The sequence below is a fragment of the Uloborus diversus genome, chromosome 9 (genome assembly GCF_026930045.1).
Source record: "Uloborus diversus isolate 005 chromosome 9, Udiv.v.3.1, whole genome shotgun sequence".
NCBI lineage: Eukaryota > Metazoa > Arthropoda > Arachnida > Araneae > Uloboridae > Uloborus > Uloborus diversus.
The window spans coordinates 12,337,791-12,355,321 of record NC_072739.1 but is presented as its reverse complement, the minus strand read 5'-3'; the positions used below and the strand labels follow the sequence as shown (position 1 = coordinate 12,355,321).

Genomic DNA, 17,531 nt, shown 5'->3' with positions numbered 1-17,531 from the left:
GCTGTTTCATTTACTTGGTGAAATGCTGGTCTGACATCAAAAATATTCTTGGAAAGCTATATAAAAAAAAATAATAATAAAATAATTTGCTAAATAAAATTTTAAAAAATAAACCAAGTGGTCAACTTACAAAGGGTTTTTACAATACTCCAAACCAAATTTGGTGTTCATTAGTGGTCAAGATAGACAGGTGGTCAAGATAGAGAGGTGGTCAAGTTACAGAGGTTTTCCTTCATTATAAAGATAGGACTAATTCCGTTCCAGACAAAAGCGGTCAACATAGACAGGTGGTCAACTTACAAAGGTGGTCAACTTTACAGGTTTTACTGTATTGGCATATCGGGCAAGGAATTTGTTATGAGGAAAAGAAAACAATGCTTGTTATTTATTTTGTTTCAAGTTTTAACCCATGTTTCACACGTTGAATTCAAAAACTTCCGACCCTACGAATGTAAACTCCCATGGATTGACATGGACTACGCCAGAACATAACATATACAAGCATTTAATCTAATTTTCAATGAAATAGAAATTGTAAGAAAAATTTGAAAAATACTGCATTGAGCTTCACATAGGGTAACGGCACTAGTAACAGACAAGGATCCAGTAAAAGACAGTCATAAGTTTGGATTTAAAAAATAAGAATTTTAAACAAGTAAAGCTGAGATTACTGTGGCCCATGAATACAGTGCAATCATCTAGTGTTATCAAAGTGAATTCCATGATCCAGTTGTATTTACAAGGCAGTGGTGGAAGGTTGTGAACAGCCACCATGAGGTCAGGCGGATGTTTCAAGTTCATTTGAATTTTATAAGGCTTTAGTTCTAAAAATAAAGAACTTTTACTCGTATTGAAGAGAAAAAGGGATTTTTGTCCATTACTCATCCTTTCCTCATCCTGTCTGTTACTGGGTGTCATCAGATTTTTCGATGTCTGTTACTGGGGGTCGGAGTTTTTTCGAAATCGAGCAAATAAAAATAAAATTAACTCATTCAGAGGATCCAGAAGCAGCCAAATGTTAGATGAGATGCAGTTGCATGAGAGAAAAATAGCTTAAAAAGTATGAGGCTCATCAAGAGGCTCAGAAAATTGAGCTAACCTGAGAGCGATTTCTTAAGCATGTCCGTTTACTGGTGCCATTACCCTACTTTGAAAAAAAAAAAAATAAGAAAATGATGATAAATTTTATTTTGAAAGCAATCCATTAACTTGAAATTAAATGTCTCTCCCCTCCGCCATATTTTTCATAATTTTATCAAGGGAAGGTTAATGTTAAATGTGCATTTTGTTTTTCAATTGTGAAGTCAAAAAAAAAAAAAAAGTCAACATCGCAAAAAGGTTAAAGTAATTTTTTTTAGTTGAAAAGTTATTTTGTGAAAAAAAGAGGGAAGGGTCAATGTAAAATTTTCAGTTTTTTTTTTTTTTTTTTTCAATTGAAAAGCTATTTTGCCAACATCACAAGAGGGTTAATGTAAAATTTTCAGTTTTTTTTTTTTAAACTGAAAACCTGTTTTGTCAAAAAAAGGTCGGCTTGGTTTGATTAAAGAAATTATGTTTCCTAGATTTCTTACTTTAAAGCTCAGATTACTTTTGCAGGGTGCCTTACCTTTTGATGACGACAACCTGCGCCAGCTACTAGAGAAGGTGAAGCGTGGCGTCTTCCACATTCCTCATTTCGTCCCCCCTGAGTGCCAGGAACTCCTCCGCGCCATGATCCAAGTGTGCCCAAACAAGCGCATGGCCGTGAGTATGACTCTTGATTACATAATTTGCAGTAATTTTACTCGCTAGTCAACAGTAAAAAATCCTCGACCGTAAGCTTTTCCTAATCTTTCGATGATATGAATCATGATTTTAGAAAATTAATCATGCTGTGGATTAGGACAGGACAAGTCTGCCGTGGGAAAATAAAAGCAGTATCTGCAAATTTTTCTTTCTTTCTTTTCTTTTCTGCATTTTTGTCACCTATTGTACTTGAGCTTTATCGTATACTAGCGGTACCCGCACGGCTTTGCCCGTAGTAGGAAATTAAAAGGTCATTTGGTTCGCCTGTATTTTTACAAATAATGGATGGTGAATTTCTCGCCAGTATGCTGTATTAATTTGCTCGTTCATGTTATGGTAATTCACTAAGTATTGCAGCAGAGGAATTAAATCCACAAATGGTGGCTTAAAATTGGAATAGGAAAAGAACAAAATCGAATTTTCGAATCGAATGCTTCTAGGTGCTCACTCCTATGCTACGAACTAATTTTGCGCCAAATTTCATGAAAATGGGCCGAACAGTCAAGGCGCTATGCGCGCAACAGACATCCAGATCATACAGACTTTCAGCTTTATTCTTAATAAAGATTTTATGAAAATCGGCCGAACGGTCTTAGCGCTTTGCGTGTATCAGACATCCAGACTTTCAGCTTTATTATTAGTAAAGATAAAGAAGCTTGCTTATTTGATTTCTTATTTGATTGCTTATTTGAAAATAAAGCACGAAAAACACGTCATATCCACCATTTCCCTCTTGTTAGCATGAATCCAAAACGCGTGTCTTCAGATACCGCCCTTTACCTTACAATCGCAAAATGAGTCTAACGCGGAATGATTTCTATTTAAATTTCTCCTCCGCGCCATGTGTCCAAATAAGCGCAGGTCCGTAAAACCCCAAGTACTTAACAGTAATTTTACTCGCAAGTTGAAGGTTTAAAATCCTCAACCACATGGTTAGCCTAAACTTTCAATGGTCTTAATCATGATTTTAAAATGTTAATAATAATCTAGATTAGGAGAGGACAATGGATGTAATATGGAATGATTTCTATTTCACTCCCTCCTCCTCGCCATGGTCCAAGAGTACCCAAACGAGAGAGTGGTTGGGGGCCAGTCATTAATTGCGTAAGGATGATTTTGGAAAATTTTGCCCCCTCCCTCTCCCCATGTAAGAGTACGTAAGATTTTTTAAACCCCTCCTGCCTATTCTTACGTAAGATTCCATATCATTTTTCAAAATAATAAAATAACAAATCTTACATTACTAGAATCGTCATTAAGTTAACTATTATCAAATTAAACCTTTTTCTGTAAAGAAATATTTACTAAAAGGTTGTAATTTGACTGAATGTTTTTTCGCCCCTTTTTTTTTACATGATGCACTACTAATTTAAAATAAAACATGCCATACAAAGTCGATTCTTTTATTATATTTTGCACTGTTCATTCTTTGTAAATAAACAAAAAACAGCTCATCCTAATATGTTTCTTACCTTCCTGACGCAAATGAAATTGGATCCCTGCCAAACCACTTGGCTGCGCGATTTCTGATATAAAATATCAACTTTGAAAGTATTACGTAAGAATGGGTTTGACCCCTCCCCCCTCCAAAGTAAGGGTATGTAGAGATTTTCCCTACCCCTCTCCCCACGGGACCCTTACGTAATTAATGAATGGCCCCTTGTGAGTATGACTCCAAGTACTTTTCAGTAATTTTACTCGCAAGTCAACGGTGCAAAATCCTTACGCTAATCCTAAACTTTCGATCATCTCAATCATCAGAAAACTAATCATGATCTGGATTAAGAGAGGACATTTGGTGTAACGCAAAATGATTTCTATTTAACTTTCTCTTCCACGCCGTCATCCAAGTGTGCCCAAACACGCATAGCTGTGAATATGATTCCAAGTGTATTTTTGCTAACAATTCAGCAGAAGAAAATCCCTTACCATACGCTTTTCCCAAACTTTAGATGATCTGAATCATGATTTCATAAAATCAATCATGTTTTGGATTAAGAAAGGATAATATGCCTATCGCAGAGAATGATTTTTATTCAGCTGTCTCCTCCGCGCCATGATTCAAATGTGGCAAAACAAACGCATGAACGTGAGTAAGATACCAAGTACTTTATAGTAATTTTACTCGTTAGTCAAGAGTAGAAAATCCTCAACCATACGCTAATCTTAAACTTTGGATAATCTGAATCATGATTTTGGAAAATTAATCATGATCTTGTTGAGGGGAGGACAATGGGTTTAAGGCGGAAGGGTTTCCATGCCATGATCCAAATGTGGTCAAACAAGCGCTTGGCCATGAGTAAGACACCAAGTACTTTATAGTAATTTGACTCGCAAGTCAAGAGTAGAAAACCCTCAACCATATGCTAATCGTAAATTTTGGATAATCTGAATCATGATCTTAGAAAAATAATCATGATCTTGTTGAGAAGAGTACAGTGGGTTTAAGGCGGAAGGGTTTCCATGTCATGACCAAATGTGGTCAAACAAGCGCTTGGCCATGAGTAAGGCACCAAGTACTTTATAGTAATTTTACTCGCAAGTCAAGAATAGAAAACCCTCAACCATACGCTAATCGTAAATTTTGGACAATCTGAATCATGATCTTAGAAAAATAATCATGATCTTGTTGAGAAGAGTACAGTGGGTTTAAGGCGGAAGGGTTTCCATGTCATGACCAAATGTGGTCAAACAAGCGCTTGGCCATGAGTAAGGCACCAAGTACTTTATAGTAATTTTACTCGCAAGTCAAGAATAGAAAACCCTCAACCATATGCTAATCGTAAATTTTGGACAATCTGAATCATGATCATAGAAAAATAATCATGATCTTGTTGAGAAGAGTACAGTGGGTTTAAGGCGGAAGGGTTTCCATGTCATGATCCAAATGTGGTCAAACAAGCGCATGGCCGTGAGTAAGACACCAAGTATTTTACTTTAACTTCACTAAAAAGTCAACCGCAGAAAATAATTAACCATGCGCTGATGATTTGAAATTGTAATCTTTCAAAACCAATCATATTTTGGATTAGGACTACATTTCAGTTGTGGAATGATTTCTTTTCAACTTTCTCCTACGCTCCATGATCCAAGTGTGCCCCAACAAGCGCATAGTCGTAAATATGGTCTTAAGTAGGGGAATGTGGGGCAAAGTGAAATAGTTAAGATAGCTTACTTTTTTCAAAATGAACAAGTAGGAAATTTGTTCTGAAAATTACAGTACACAAGAAAAGGACAATATTTTTTATAATAAAACTCGCATTGAAACATTATTTTTTATTTTTGTACCTCTAAAAAAGGTGGAAATTTTTCACTTTTTCATAGAGAAAAGTGAAAAATAAAATATTTTTATAAAGAAATGTTTCCTATACGATTAATTAAAGATATTTTTGATCAGATAAATGTTTAAACGAAAGATTTAATGAATAAATAAAAAGGAAATGAAACAAATTAATAAATAAATAAGTTTATATACGAGAAAAATAAAATGAGTGAATAAAATAGTGAATGAATAAGAAAATAACTGAAAGAATGATTAAATAAGGGAATTAATAAATAAAGGTATGTAAAAGAAATAATTAATAAATGCGTATGTAAGTAATTTTAAAAAAAAGATTGAATTAGTAAATGAAATGAACTATTTAACTTTGCCCCATCCATTTTGCCTCGCATGCACTGGACTAACAGTACAAGGCATTTAAAATACAAACGAGCTTAATAATAAACAAATAAATACTGCACCGAATATTAGCAGGTGTCATTTAATATTTAAAATGTTAATAACAAGTGCTTTATCATTTCCTAATAAAAAAATAATTTTTGACTGACATCAAAATATTACAACATAAGTATCATTTTTTTAAAATTCCCTGTATAGCCAAATGCTTTAATCTTCAGCGGTACTTTTTTCCTGACCCGAATAGACTACATATGGTACTATATAGCTAAAAATAATACCACATAGAAGCTAAAAACAGAGTAAATATTTCACCATTTCACTTTGCCCTATGTTCCCCTACTTTACACTAGTTTTATTCGTAAACCAACCGCTTAAGTTCATTAAACAAAGGCTAATATTTGCAAATACTGAATTTATTTCACACGAAAAATAAAAAATCATTATGAAAAATAATTACTTCAAATTCAACTCACCTTTTAAAACTATATTTTTTCCTCAGTTTCTTGATGCGTAACCACTTTGGAACGATACATATATTTTGATACAAAATATTGGCGGTGTAAAATGTCACGGAATAAAATTGCACATTAGTTAATAATATTACTTTTTTCTAAACATTTTCAATGATGGAAATTGTTTGCTCTTTTTTAGAGACAATGGAAGAATATAAAAACGCATTCTCCGAATGTTTTGGCAAGTTTGGTTGCCAAACATAAAAGTACACGAGGCAGACGAAAAAAGTTCCAAAAATATTACCATTTCTAAAAGAGTAACCCCATAGAAAGAAGAAATATGCTTCCCAAGTCTGATTTGTATAGTTTTCTGTATTTTTTCTTATTTATATATAACGCGATGGAAAGATCTGGAAAAATATCGGAGTCATTTTTTGCCTTCCGTCCAGTTGATTTGTTTCTTATATTTACATTGAAGAAAATGGAAACTACATTCGTTACTCAGCTTCATATGCTAAAGAAAGAGTACTTATTCACGGACATGTTGAATTTATCAAAAAAAAAAAAATTAATTTGAATTTTGACATCTTGAATTCAAATTATGTTTTTCGCAATCACGAGTGTGTATGTAGGCGTGTGTGTTTGTGTGTGGATGGTATGTGTGTTTGTGTGTAGGGGGTATGTGTATGTGTGTGTAGGAATGTGTGTTTGTGTCCTGGCATAAGTGTGAGGGTGGTTGTGTGTATGAATGTGTGTGTGGGGGGGGTATGTGTATATGTGTGTAGGCATATGTGTTTGTGTATGTGTAGGTGTCTGTATGTATGCGTGTGTGTATGTTTTTGTGTGTGTATGTGTAGGTGTCTGTATGTATGCGTATGTGTATGTGTTTGGGCATGTGTGTGTGTAGTTGTGTATGTATGCGCGTGTGTGTAAGATATTGACGCAACCTGGAGACAGCTTTCGCTATGGGAGCAGCATCGTAAGGACCCGGTCGACGGTGATGGTGCGGAGGGTGGCGGTGGGAAAATGAAATGATAGGACGCCAAAAACAGTCAAGTGAAAGCAATAAGCAATCATAATTGCTCAAAAAAAGAAAAAAAATGGCTAAACACAGTGAAAATATTTGAGTGTTCGATTTTTTTTTTTTTTTGCTGTCAACGTATAATTTTATGTTCAATGTTATGTAAATAGTTTATAAGTTCACACTTCAGGAAAATAATTGAATCAACAGTCGTGAAGAAGCATTTGACTGAAAATATATGCTTTAACGATAAGTTGAGTGCACTGCAATTTTTTCTGTTTTACTAAAACTTGAGCAAATTATGTTTTTTTTTAATACTTCTTTTTACAAAAAAGGAAGTATTGTATTCGCGAAAAAATGTTCACTCAAAAATCGATCTTAAGGTCGTTCATTTTGCTCACCCCCGAATGAATGTTGAGTTTTGTTTTCGACTCGACCACACGTGGATAAGTGCCTAAGGACGTATAGACACGCGAAATATCCATTTTGACGATTCCCGAGTTAGTTACAACGAATTTTCTCGTGACGTCTGTATGTACGTATGTATGTATGTATGTGTAAATGTGTGTATGTATCTCGCATAACTCAAAAACGGTATATCCTAGAAAGTTGAAATTTGGTACGTAGACTCCTAGTGGGGCCTAGTTGTGCACCTCTCCTTTAGGTTGCATTTGGGTGTTTCTAAAGGGGTCTTTTGCCCCTTTTGGGGGGGGGGAATCATTGTTAATTTCGATGTAAACTCAAGTGGTGTTATCATTTGGAGGACAGTTGGCGGTATATCGCCAGTCTTTTAGTCGCCAAGTTTTGTCGCCAACTTGGCGAAAAATTTGGCGATTTTTTTTATTTTTAAAATCTGGTTTCAATTTGGCCACTGTTGGTGATATTTAGAGAGTAAACTATTGAATCACATTAAAATTGCCAATAATGGGGAAATGACATTAAATTGGAGTAAAAGGAAGTCATGTGATGCACACATCAGCTCGTTTTATTTTATTTTGTTACAACTTAATTAACTGTTAGTGGCTTAAAAATATCATTGGAAAAAAATTAATTTAATTTCTATTTGTGATAATTTTTTTCGGGATTTTTTGGTGCAATATATGCAAATATATTTCTTGCTATAACGGGTTCCTTCACTGTAGTAACTGAGAAAAGTCATTCAAGTTAATGATGAAGCAAATTAGAGACTAATGGAGGTTATTGCACTGGTATTCAAATAAAACATTCGAGTAATATTTTTACCTGAGAAAATTCCTATTCTGTAAATGAAATGACCATTAAAAAAAAAGATTAACACCTTGCATCTCTTTTATCACACAATATTAATGATGGTAAGTTTATATTTATCATCCTTGATTAGTTTAAACACATTAGAGCAAGATTACGAATAAAACCACAAAATAACAAAATTAATTAAAAAAAAAAAAGAAACGCGCATCACATAAACTCCTTTTACGCCAATTTAATGATAATAGTGCCTTGGAGTAAGCAAAGAAACACTTTAAATAGTTTTACCTCAAGTTTGTTGCGAATTGAAGCAGAAAAACGTTTTATACAGATTAATTTCCCAATATTAGACATTTTAATGTGATTCAAGGGTTTACTCTCTAAATATCGCCAATAGTGACCAAAATGAAATAAAATTTAAAAAAAGAAATAATAAATAAAAAAAAACGCAAAATTTGTTGCCAAGTTGGCGTCAAAACCTGCCGACCAAAAGCTTGGCGATATATCGCCACGTGTTTGCCAAACTATAACACCACTTGAGTTGAAATTATAACAATAATTCCCCCCCCCCCAAATGTAAAAGACCCTCTTTGGAACATCCGAATGCAACCAAAAAGGGAGGTGCACAACTAGACCCCACTAGAAGTCTACGTACCAAATTTCAACTTTCTAGGACATACCGTTCTTCAGTTATGCGAGATACATACGCACATACATACGTACATACGGACGTCACGAGCCATGTTTGGTCGGGTTGAAAGAAAAAACGCAATATTCATTCGGGGTGAGCAAAATGGAAATAAAGGCCGATTTTTGAGTGAAAATTTTTTCGCGACTACAATACTTCCTTTACTGTGTAAGAGGAAGTAAAAATAAAGTGGTCCGTTTCCGCTGCAAGTTTACTCGTTATCTCTCCTTGGTCAAGCTATACTTCGTAGACGAAATTATACTCAATTGAACAAAATATAGTAATATCATTTTGTTACTTGAGAAATCGGTATGTTCTAAAGTCGGTACATGTCAGACGTTTCTCAGACTGACTTTATTTTTACTGAAACCTTAAATCTCTTCGATCGCAAAAAAAAAAAAAAAAAAAACGATCAATTGCAGAATTGAGGTTGATGGTTTTTTTTTGCTTCCTTGTCCGAAGTACAAGAAGTACTATATTCGTTAAAAAAAATAGAAAATTATGAATTATTGCTTTTTACTTCCTTTTACATATTAAAGGAACTGTTGTAATCACGAAAAAAATTTCACTCATATTTCGGCCAAAATTTTCATTTCACCCACCCAAGGCCCGACTATGATTTTTGAAGACACTGGGCACGAAATTTATTTGGTGCGCCCCCCTCCCCCCGCTTATTCCATAATGAAGGTATTTTTATACTTTGCGTCAACACACCCACGTGCTAAATTTGGCGGTAATTTTTATTGCAATATAATATACAGTGTGTCCAGCAAAGGCCCTCTGGTTTCAAAATAAAATATCTCGAAAACTAAGGGCAATATTGAAATAAAATAAACGGTATGATTATTGTAAAATCCATAAAAATCATACACAGGAACTTGGAAATTAGTTTAAAAAATAGCCAACAGGTGGCGCTGTACGCTGTAATAGAAGTCTCCATAAATAGTGCTGCGAAGGGGTTGGAAGATAATTTCTACCGTATTAGCATTTCTCAGAGACTAAACTACTGCTGAAACAACTGATCTCTTCGCAGCTCTATTTATATAGACTTCTATTGCAATTACAGCCTGCAGCGCCACCTGTAGGCAGTTTTCAAACTAATTTCCAAGTTCCTGTATACAATTTTCATGGGTTTTACAATAAACATGTCGTTTATTTTATTCCAATATCGTCTTTTGTTTTCGAGATATTTAATTTTGAAATCAGGTAGTCCTTTGCTGGACACCCTGTACAATACATTATAAAAAAAAGTGATATAGCATACACTAATTATCCATTATAATACAAGATGTTTTAAAGCTTTGCCCATTACTTTAAGCCGCAAATACTAAAATTATCTATGATATAACTTTAAAAAAAGCAAAAAGTGCAATATGCAATGAGTCCAACATATGCTTTACCTACAGAATTGGTGCCCCCCAAATGTTGGTGCCCTGGGCCCGTGCCCCATGTCCCAAGGCCTTAATCTGGCCCTGGAATTACCCCATTTGGGAGTCATTTTTTCGGATGGGCCGCATGTGCATATAATAGAAATGCCTGGCAACGTACCGACAGCAGAAGTATCCATTTTTATAACTTTCGAGTTCATTATCACACGTTTTATTCGTGTTGTCTGTATGGGCGTATGTATCTTCCATATTTCAAGAACGGAATGCCGTAGAAAGTTGGAATTTTCCATGCAAATTTCGAGTAAAGTCTAGTTCTGTACAGTTTGACCACGAACTGTATGAAATTGGAAAACGTTTAGTTAAGTGGAGTCTATCTAAATGTAGAGAAGTTAAAATTTAAAAGTTTCATGCGCGTGTTCCACTCATTTGAATGTCCCTCTACTTAATTTAGAAGCTAACATACACCTGCAAAAGCTGACATCTCTGAAAATTAATAGAGGCGCCCATTTCCACCTGTAAACTGGAAATTTGCCTTTCCATCTAATCGGTGGGTCAAACTGTACCTCTCTTTTTACATTGCTTGACATTGAAAATGCAACACCAAGAAGGAGTGGTCTGAAAGTGATGAAATTTGGAAAAAAAAAGACATAGACAGCAAGGAATAATAAATGATCTTAATTTCAAAATGATAGGCAGAATACAGAGCGGGAATGGCGTCGGCTCAGTAGGATGTAGGACCACCGCGGATAGCGATGCACGAAGAAACACGTCTAGGCATAGAGTCAATAAGGGTGAGGATGGTGTCCAGAGGGATGGCTCTCCATTCTCTTTCAACCATTTGCCACAGTTCGTCTTCCGAACGAGGCAGGGACAGGCGGGGGGGAACGGCGTCCAATTACATCCCACACATGTTCGATTGGTGACAGGTCAGGAGAGTATGGTGGCCAGGGAAGCATCTGTGTGCCTTGGAGAGCATATTCGCAGATGCGAGCACTGTGTGGCTGTGCGTTGCATTAGGTAGCCCTTGAAGGTAAGGGATTGCCACCGGCCGCAACACATTATCCAAGTATCGTTGGGCCGTCATAGTGCCCTGAATACGAACTAGAGGTGATATGGAACGCATGGTGATACTAGAGGTGATATGGATTGTGACGCAATTGCTCCCCAAACCATTTTGCCGCGTTGTCGTGCGGTGTGACGTTCCACAGTTACTGCTGGATTAGATCTGTTTCCACGTCGACGCCACACACGTATGCGGCGACTATCACAGGATAAACAGAAGCGGGATTCATCTGATAACACGAAAGTTTGCCATTCTGTCATCCACGTCGCTCTAGTCCGGCACCATACTAAACGTTGCTGTCTATGTTGTGGGGTCAATGGCAGTCTTCTTAGCGGACGTCGCGTGATTATAGACCACGTGCGACCAAACGACGGGAAATGGTTCTGGTTGACACGGGAACATTCAGGGTATCTTGCACCCGATGCAGAATCGAGGAACAAGTGAGGTTTGCTTCAGCTTGTCGGTGGATGCGTCGATCCACGCGTTCTAACGTCACTCTGGCTCTCCTGCACCCCTTAATCTTGCCACGTTTCGTTGTTCCAACCATCTTCGGCACAGCTGATGCACCGTGCTCGCATCCATGTGGGTATCAGCTGCGGTTTGACGTACGGACCAACCTCCCCTTCTCAGTCCGATCACCATACCCCTCGTAAAATCGTCTATCTGCTGGAAGTGCCTTCGTTGACGGTGGCCTGGCATTCTCTCGTGTTACACGTATCCTCCAAAACAAAAACAAAATTTCTTCGATAATTCTCCAGTCAGAAAAAACGACACGAATATTGCCCATTCTGCAAGTTCCTTCCCTTATATATTACTTCACGTGCGTCGGAGAGCTGCGCATTTCATATCATTTACATTACTCAGTGATGTACGTCTACTCTAAAATTTTCATAAATTTCTGACCACTCCTTCTTGGTGTTGCATTTTCAATGTCGAGCAGTGTATTTGCATTTGAATGTCCCAAAAGGGGTCTTTTGCGTGTTTTTAGATGCAAACCGGTGTTATTCAATGAAGACTTAAGTGATGCTATAATTTCGCGACTACTTGGCGATATAGCGCCAGCTTTTTGGTCGCCAATTTTTCGTCAACTTGGCGATAGATTGCCAAGTTGACTACAAATTTGGCAAAATAAAAATCAGAGTTGATTTCAATGCAGACTAAAATGTCACAAATTGAAGAACGTACGAGCAGGAAGGTTTAAAAGAAGAGAAAATAAAGCTTTGTCTTGTAAGTTTTTAAGATCAACTACAGAACAAAAAGCAATGGACCAGAAAAATAAATAAATAAATACAGTTGAACTCTCTTAATACGATCACGTTTAATACAAAATCACGGCTAAAACGAATGTTTTGTTCGTTAAGTATGATTCGCTATCTAAATTACATTAAAAAGTTCACGTCTTATACATACGTTAGGTTGAAAGTCTCGGCTGAGACGAATAAAAATTTACTTGACATTTTTGTGGTTGAGCAATATAATTTTCTTTTTTACAAATTATTCATTATTTTGGTAGGTAGTAGAAGTCCTATTGGATATCGAGAAGAAAATATTAAATATATTACATAGAAATTAAATTCCCGTTCAATTGTTAACCTGTGGACATTTCAATTATACTCGGAGATAAAACTGTTCATCTTCCATTGTGAATTGCAACCTATTTCTGGCTTGTCGATTATGATCTTCCTGTCTCAATATTTTCCAAACACATTCTTTTATAAGAAATAAGTGATTTTTTCTGAAAATACTAACAGTTAGATTACAATGTGTGTCTTAGTAGTAATATTTTTCTTTACTACAAATAATAAAGCTGAAAGACTGGATGTCTGTGACGCGCATAGTGCCTAGACCGTACGGCCGATTTTTATGAAATTTGGCACAAAATTAGTTAGTAACTTGGGGGTGTGCACCTTGAAGCGATTTTTTGAAAATTTGATTTTGTTCTTTTTCTATGATTTTATTTTGGACTTAATTCCTCTGCACCGACGAACAAGTTATCATAACGTGGAAGAACAAGTTATCATAACGTGGACAAATAAATTACCCTAACGTGGACGAGCAAATTACCATAGCACATTGACGATAAATTCATCATCCATTATGCAGGTGAACCAAATGATCTTTTAATTATTCACTACGGGCAAAGCCGTGCGAGTGCCTCTAGTTAAACATAAAAAAGCATTTCTTGGTATTTCACAGTATCAATCCTTCACGGTTGTTACGAATAGCGGTAATACGAACAAATTCGTGGATTTTTCCCATTTCATATTAACCAAGTTCACCCGTAAATAAAACACCTATCCTTTTAACTTTCTCAGCTAGTTTCTCTGAAGTAAGAAATCAGTTTGTCACTGATCAATTGGAAGCAATAAACGGTGCGTAAAGGAAGTAAAATATGTTAGTAAAGGAATTCACGGAATGGACAAACTGGAAGGAAACACAAAGTAGATAAGCTGTCGGATAAAAAGGATGCTGAAACGAAAAATTGATTTTTTAGGGTCAAAACCAGGAAGTTCTCTCTGAGAAAGAGTTTGCATTTCTTTTTCCAATGCGAGAAAAGAAATCACATACAAAGAAAAACGTCAATATGAATGGATTCCTGATTTCGTTCGAAATGATTTATTCCTCTGGAAGAAAAATGAATGTTGGTTCTATTTTCTCCCTTTAGAGGAGTGATCTAAGGAAGGTATTGTTTAAATGTCGAAAGATGTTGATATGAACAGTTATGAATAATAAAAATAAAGCATTTAAAGTAAAATCGATTCAAAATCTACTTTTTTCTATACAGGGGTGCCCACGGGGGGGGGGGGATATGGCACAAGTAGCCCCATAAAAATTTTTGGGGGATTTCTAAATTTTTGTATTTGGTTATTTAATTTTTTTTATTTATTTATTTAAATTTATTTATTGATTTATTTTTAATTTAAATTATTTATTCTGTTTATATTTTATTTAATTAATTTATTTAGATTTTGCGTGTATCATTGGCGTAGCACAGAACGTTTCTAATAAAATAATAATAACATAAATTAAAAATAAATTAATAAATATATAAATAAATAAAAAATATTTAAAAAAATAAAGTTAAAAAAAAGAGAGAGAGACAATAAAAAAGGGTAAGACGGTTGTGAAAAATTGGAGGGGGGGATTTGCGCCATTGAACTTGGGCGGATGGTTTTTTTTTTTTTCCTTCGTGACCTCTCTAGAGCAAAAGCTGTTGCATAAAATCTAACGAAATTTGGGGCACATTACTTTTTGCTGCCAATGCCTCCAAGGAGGGTGGATCAAAATATCGTTCCCTCATGCCTGCCTGCAATATCTCAGGAAGTAACGGGCCGAACTACACAAAATTTGGTTCATACGTTGACCCTAGAGGTTAAAGGTGCTGATTCGATTTTAGCACCGATAGCTCAAAACTAAAAGCAAACACTTTTTTCTTATTGCACCCTTCAAATGTTAGAAATTTCATCTGACATTCGTACGTATGAATAAATAATACATAACGCAGCTGAGCCAAAGTGGACCACTGTTCTGATGGTAAATTAATCATAAAAATAGAATTTCTTTCATTCTTTACAACAAAATGGCGGAACTGCATTGTAAAACATATATATGTAGTGCAAGTGGTTTAATAAGTAGAGATTCTGGATTAGTTGCTATTAAATGCAGGGATTTCACTTTTGAAGAGTAGTAGTTCTAATTTTCTCGGTAGGAATAAGCCTTAGTTTACAGGCGTTTAAATTCTTTGAACTTTAAGTTCAAATACGTTTTATGAAAGATTGCTTTCTTCTCTTTAACCGCTTTCACTTTAATTAAATTTGACTCTGATAGTTTTAAAGATTAATAGTTTTACATCTCACAAATGCTGACCATGTGAATATTCCTAAAATGGCCACCTTGAGACAAAATACGTTAACTGATGTAGGTAATTTTCTGTGCCACACTGTATTATTTTACTTTCAACATTGCATATTGTTCTGCTACGATTTTTAAAAAATATTTCCAGATGGGGGGGGGGGTAGGCATGACAGCAAAAAGATCGAAAAATTGTTTATTGTAACTCTGTTTCTAGTAGTTTTCTTCTAATTGATTGTTTCATTTAATTCAACATTGTATTACTTTTTGTACAAGTAAAGATAGTGTACAAATAGTTTTTTTTTTTCACATTTTAAAAGTAATTTAAACACACGGACCACTTTTGGAATACTATGTTCCTAAGGTGGCCCATTAGCTATATTTTTAAAATTGTGTTAATAAAATAATTAAATTGTATTTTACAAAAGAAATGGCACTTCATATGCGTTACAGACAAATTTATATTTCAACCCAATATACCTAACCATAAAATTATGAAAAATAATCGAAGTTTGACTATGTCCCACTTTGAGTCGCTTTCCTTACAAACACACATATATATTTTGTGTCTTCCTTTCAGAAACCAAAATTTATACACAAAGAAATTCTACAATTCAACAAGAAGTTATTTGAACAAACACTCAGCTGCATATTGCACAATTCAAGTCGAAACATCTCCGTAATTTTGCTTCAATGCTTCTGAAAGATATATTCCTAACAAGTGGCACCCGCACGGCTTCGCCCGTAATAGAAAAATTAAAGGTCTTTTGGTTCGCTTGTATATTTACAAATAATGTATGGTGAATTTTCTCGCCAATTGGCTTGTACCGACGTTACAGTTCCACGTTATGATAATTTTGTATCTCGCCAATTGGCTTGTGCCCATGTTACGGTTCCACAATATGATTTCGTAATTTATGATAGTTTTTTCTTAAAATTGGAATAAAAAAAGAACCACATCGAATTTTCGAAAAATCGCTTCGAGGTGCACACCCCCATGCTACATACTAACTTTGTGCCAAATTTCATGAAAATCGGCCGAACGGTTTAGGCGCTATGCGCGTCACAGACATCCTACAGACATCCTACGGACATCCTACAGATATCCAGACATCCAGACATCCTCCGGACAGAGAGACTTTCAGCTTTATTATTAGTAAAGAAATGCAGACAATAATAAACATTTTTAGTGTCTGATTTTTATCGAGGAGTTTACAAGTACAGGAAAAAATAATTCGGATCGAAAACAATTTCTTAATTATATCTTGAAAGTCAGGAGATGAAGGTTCAGTGGATTTTTTGTCCTTTTGGACCTTTTACTAAAGAGGTCCTGATACTTAATGATCATTTCAGCACGGTTGTTATATATAAGAATTTGTTAATTCGTACTTCTGTGACTGTTTTCCCCAAAAGATTCTTTATGTGAAAGAGTTGCTAAAAATAAAACTTCACTATTCTTTACCGCCAATCCCGGGGGGGGGGGATAAAGCGAAAGCTTCCTCTTTCGTGCCTGCTATATCTCGGGTTTTCTTCTTTACTAATAATAAAGCAGAAAGTCTCTCTGTCCGGAGGATGTCCTTGAATCTATGAGAGATATCCGTGGGGGTGTCTTGGCAGGCTGGCATGGCGCAAGCTAGGCCCCATTTTCTCAAAGTGACAAAGTGGCCAAGGGTGTACCTCAGCTGTTCCTCGAGATCGATAATATTCTTTATTCAGTACAGAAAAACTATCATAAATACAGTGTCATAACATGGAGATCGAGGCTGGGCACAGGCAATGGCCGAGATGACAACATGAAACTTCCTGGCCTCAGCTAATTGGAAAAAGCTCTGTAATATTTAACAAATATAAAGCTTGGGCTCATCCCACAGTACCTACAATACAGGCAGCTCCCTGCCAAGCCTAGTCCTGTAATGTTGAAAGTCTGTGGCTCCGGATCTCTGTCTATCTGGATGTATGTTACGTGTATAGCGCCTAGACCGTTTGGCCGATTTTTATAAAATTTGGCACAAAATTAGTTCGTAGCAGGGGTGAGCACCTCGAAGCGATTTTTCGAAAATTCGATTTCGTTTTTTTTTATTCCAATTTTAAGAACATCTTACCGAGCAAATTATCATAACCTGGACGAACAAATTACCATGTTGTGAACGAGCAAACTACCATATGCAACCACCGGCGATCAAATGAACACAGCAAATTGGCGAGAAATTTTTCCTCCATTATTTCTAAATATACAAGCGAACTAAATTGCCTTTTAATTTTCTACTACGGACAAAGTGGTGCGGGTACCGCGCTAGTAAGTATATAAGTAACGGGTCAAATTAAAACAAAATTTTGTCCAATATTATGTATTCTTGCATACTTATGCATTATGTA

The 17,531-nt window shown here is 35.7% G+C and overlaps 1 protein-coding gene across 1 annotated transcript in view; it reads left to right on the top strand.

Annotated features, from left to right (window-relative positions):
• Nucleotides 1-17,531, top strand: part of LOC129229545 (serine/threonine kinase SAD-1-like) — an 80,490-nt gene that overhangs the window by 18,886 nt on the left and 44,073 nt on the right. The window contains exon 5 of the mRNA XM_054863866.1: nt 1,597-1,743. Coding sequence (XP_054719841.1) covers nt 1,597-1,743 — 147 coding nt within the window. The remainder of the gene's footprint in view (nt 1-1,596; nt 1,744-17,531) is intronic.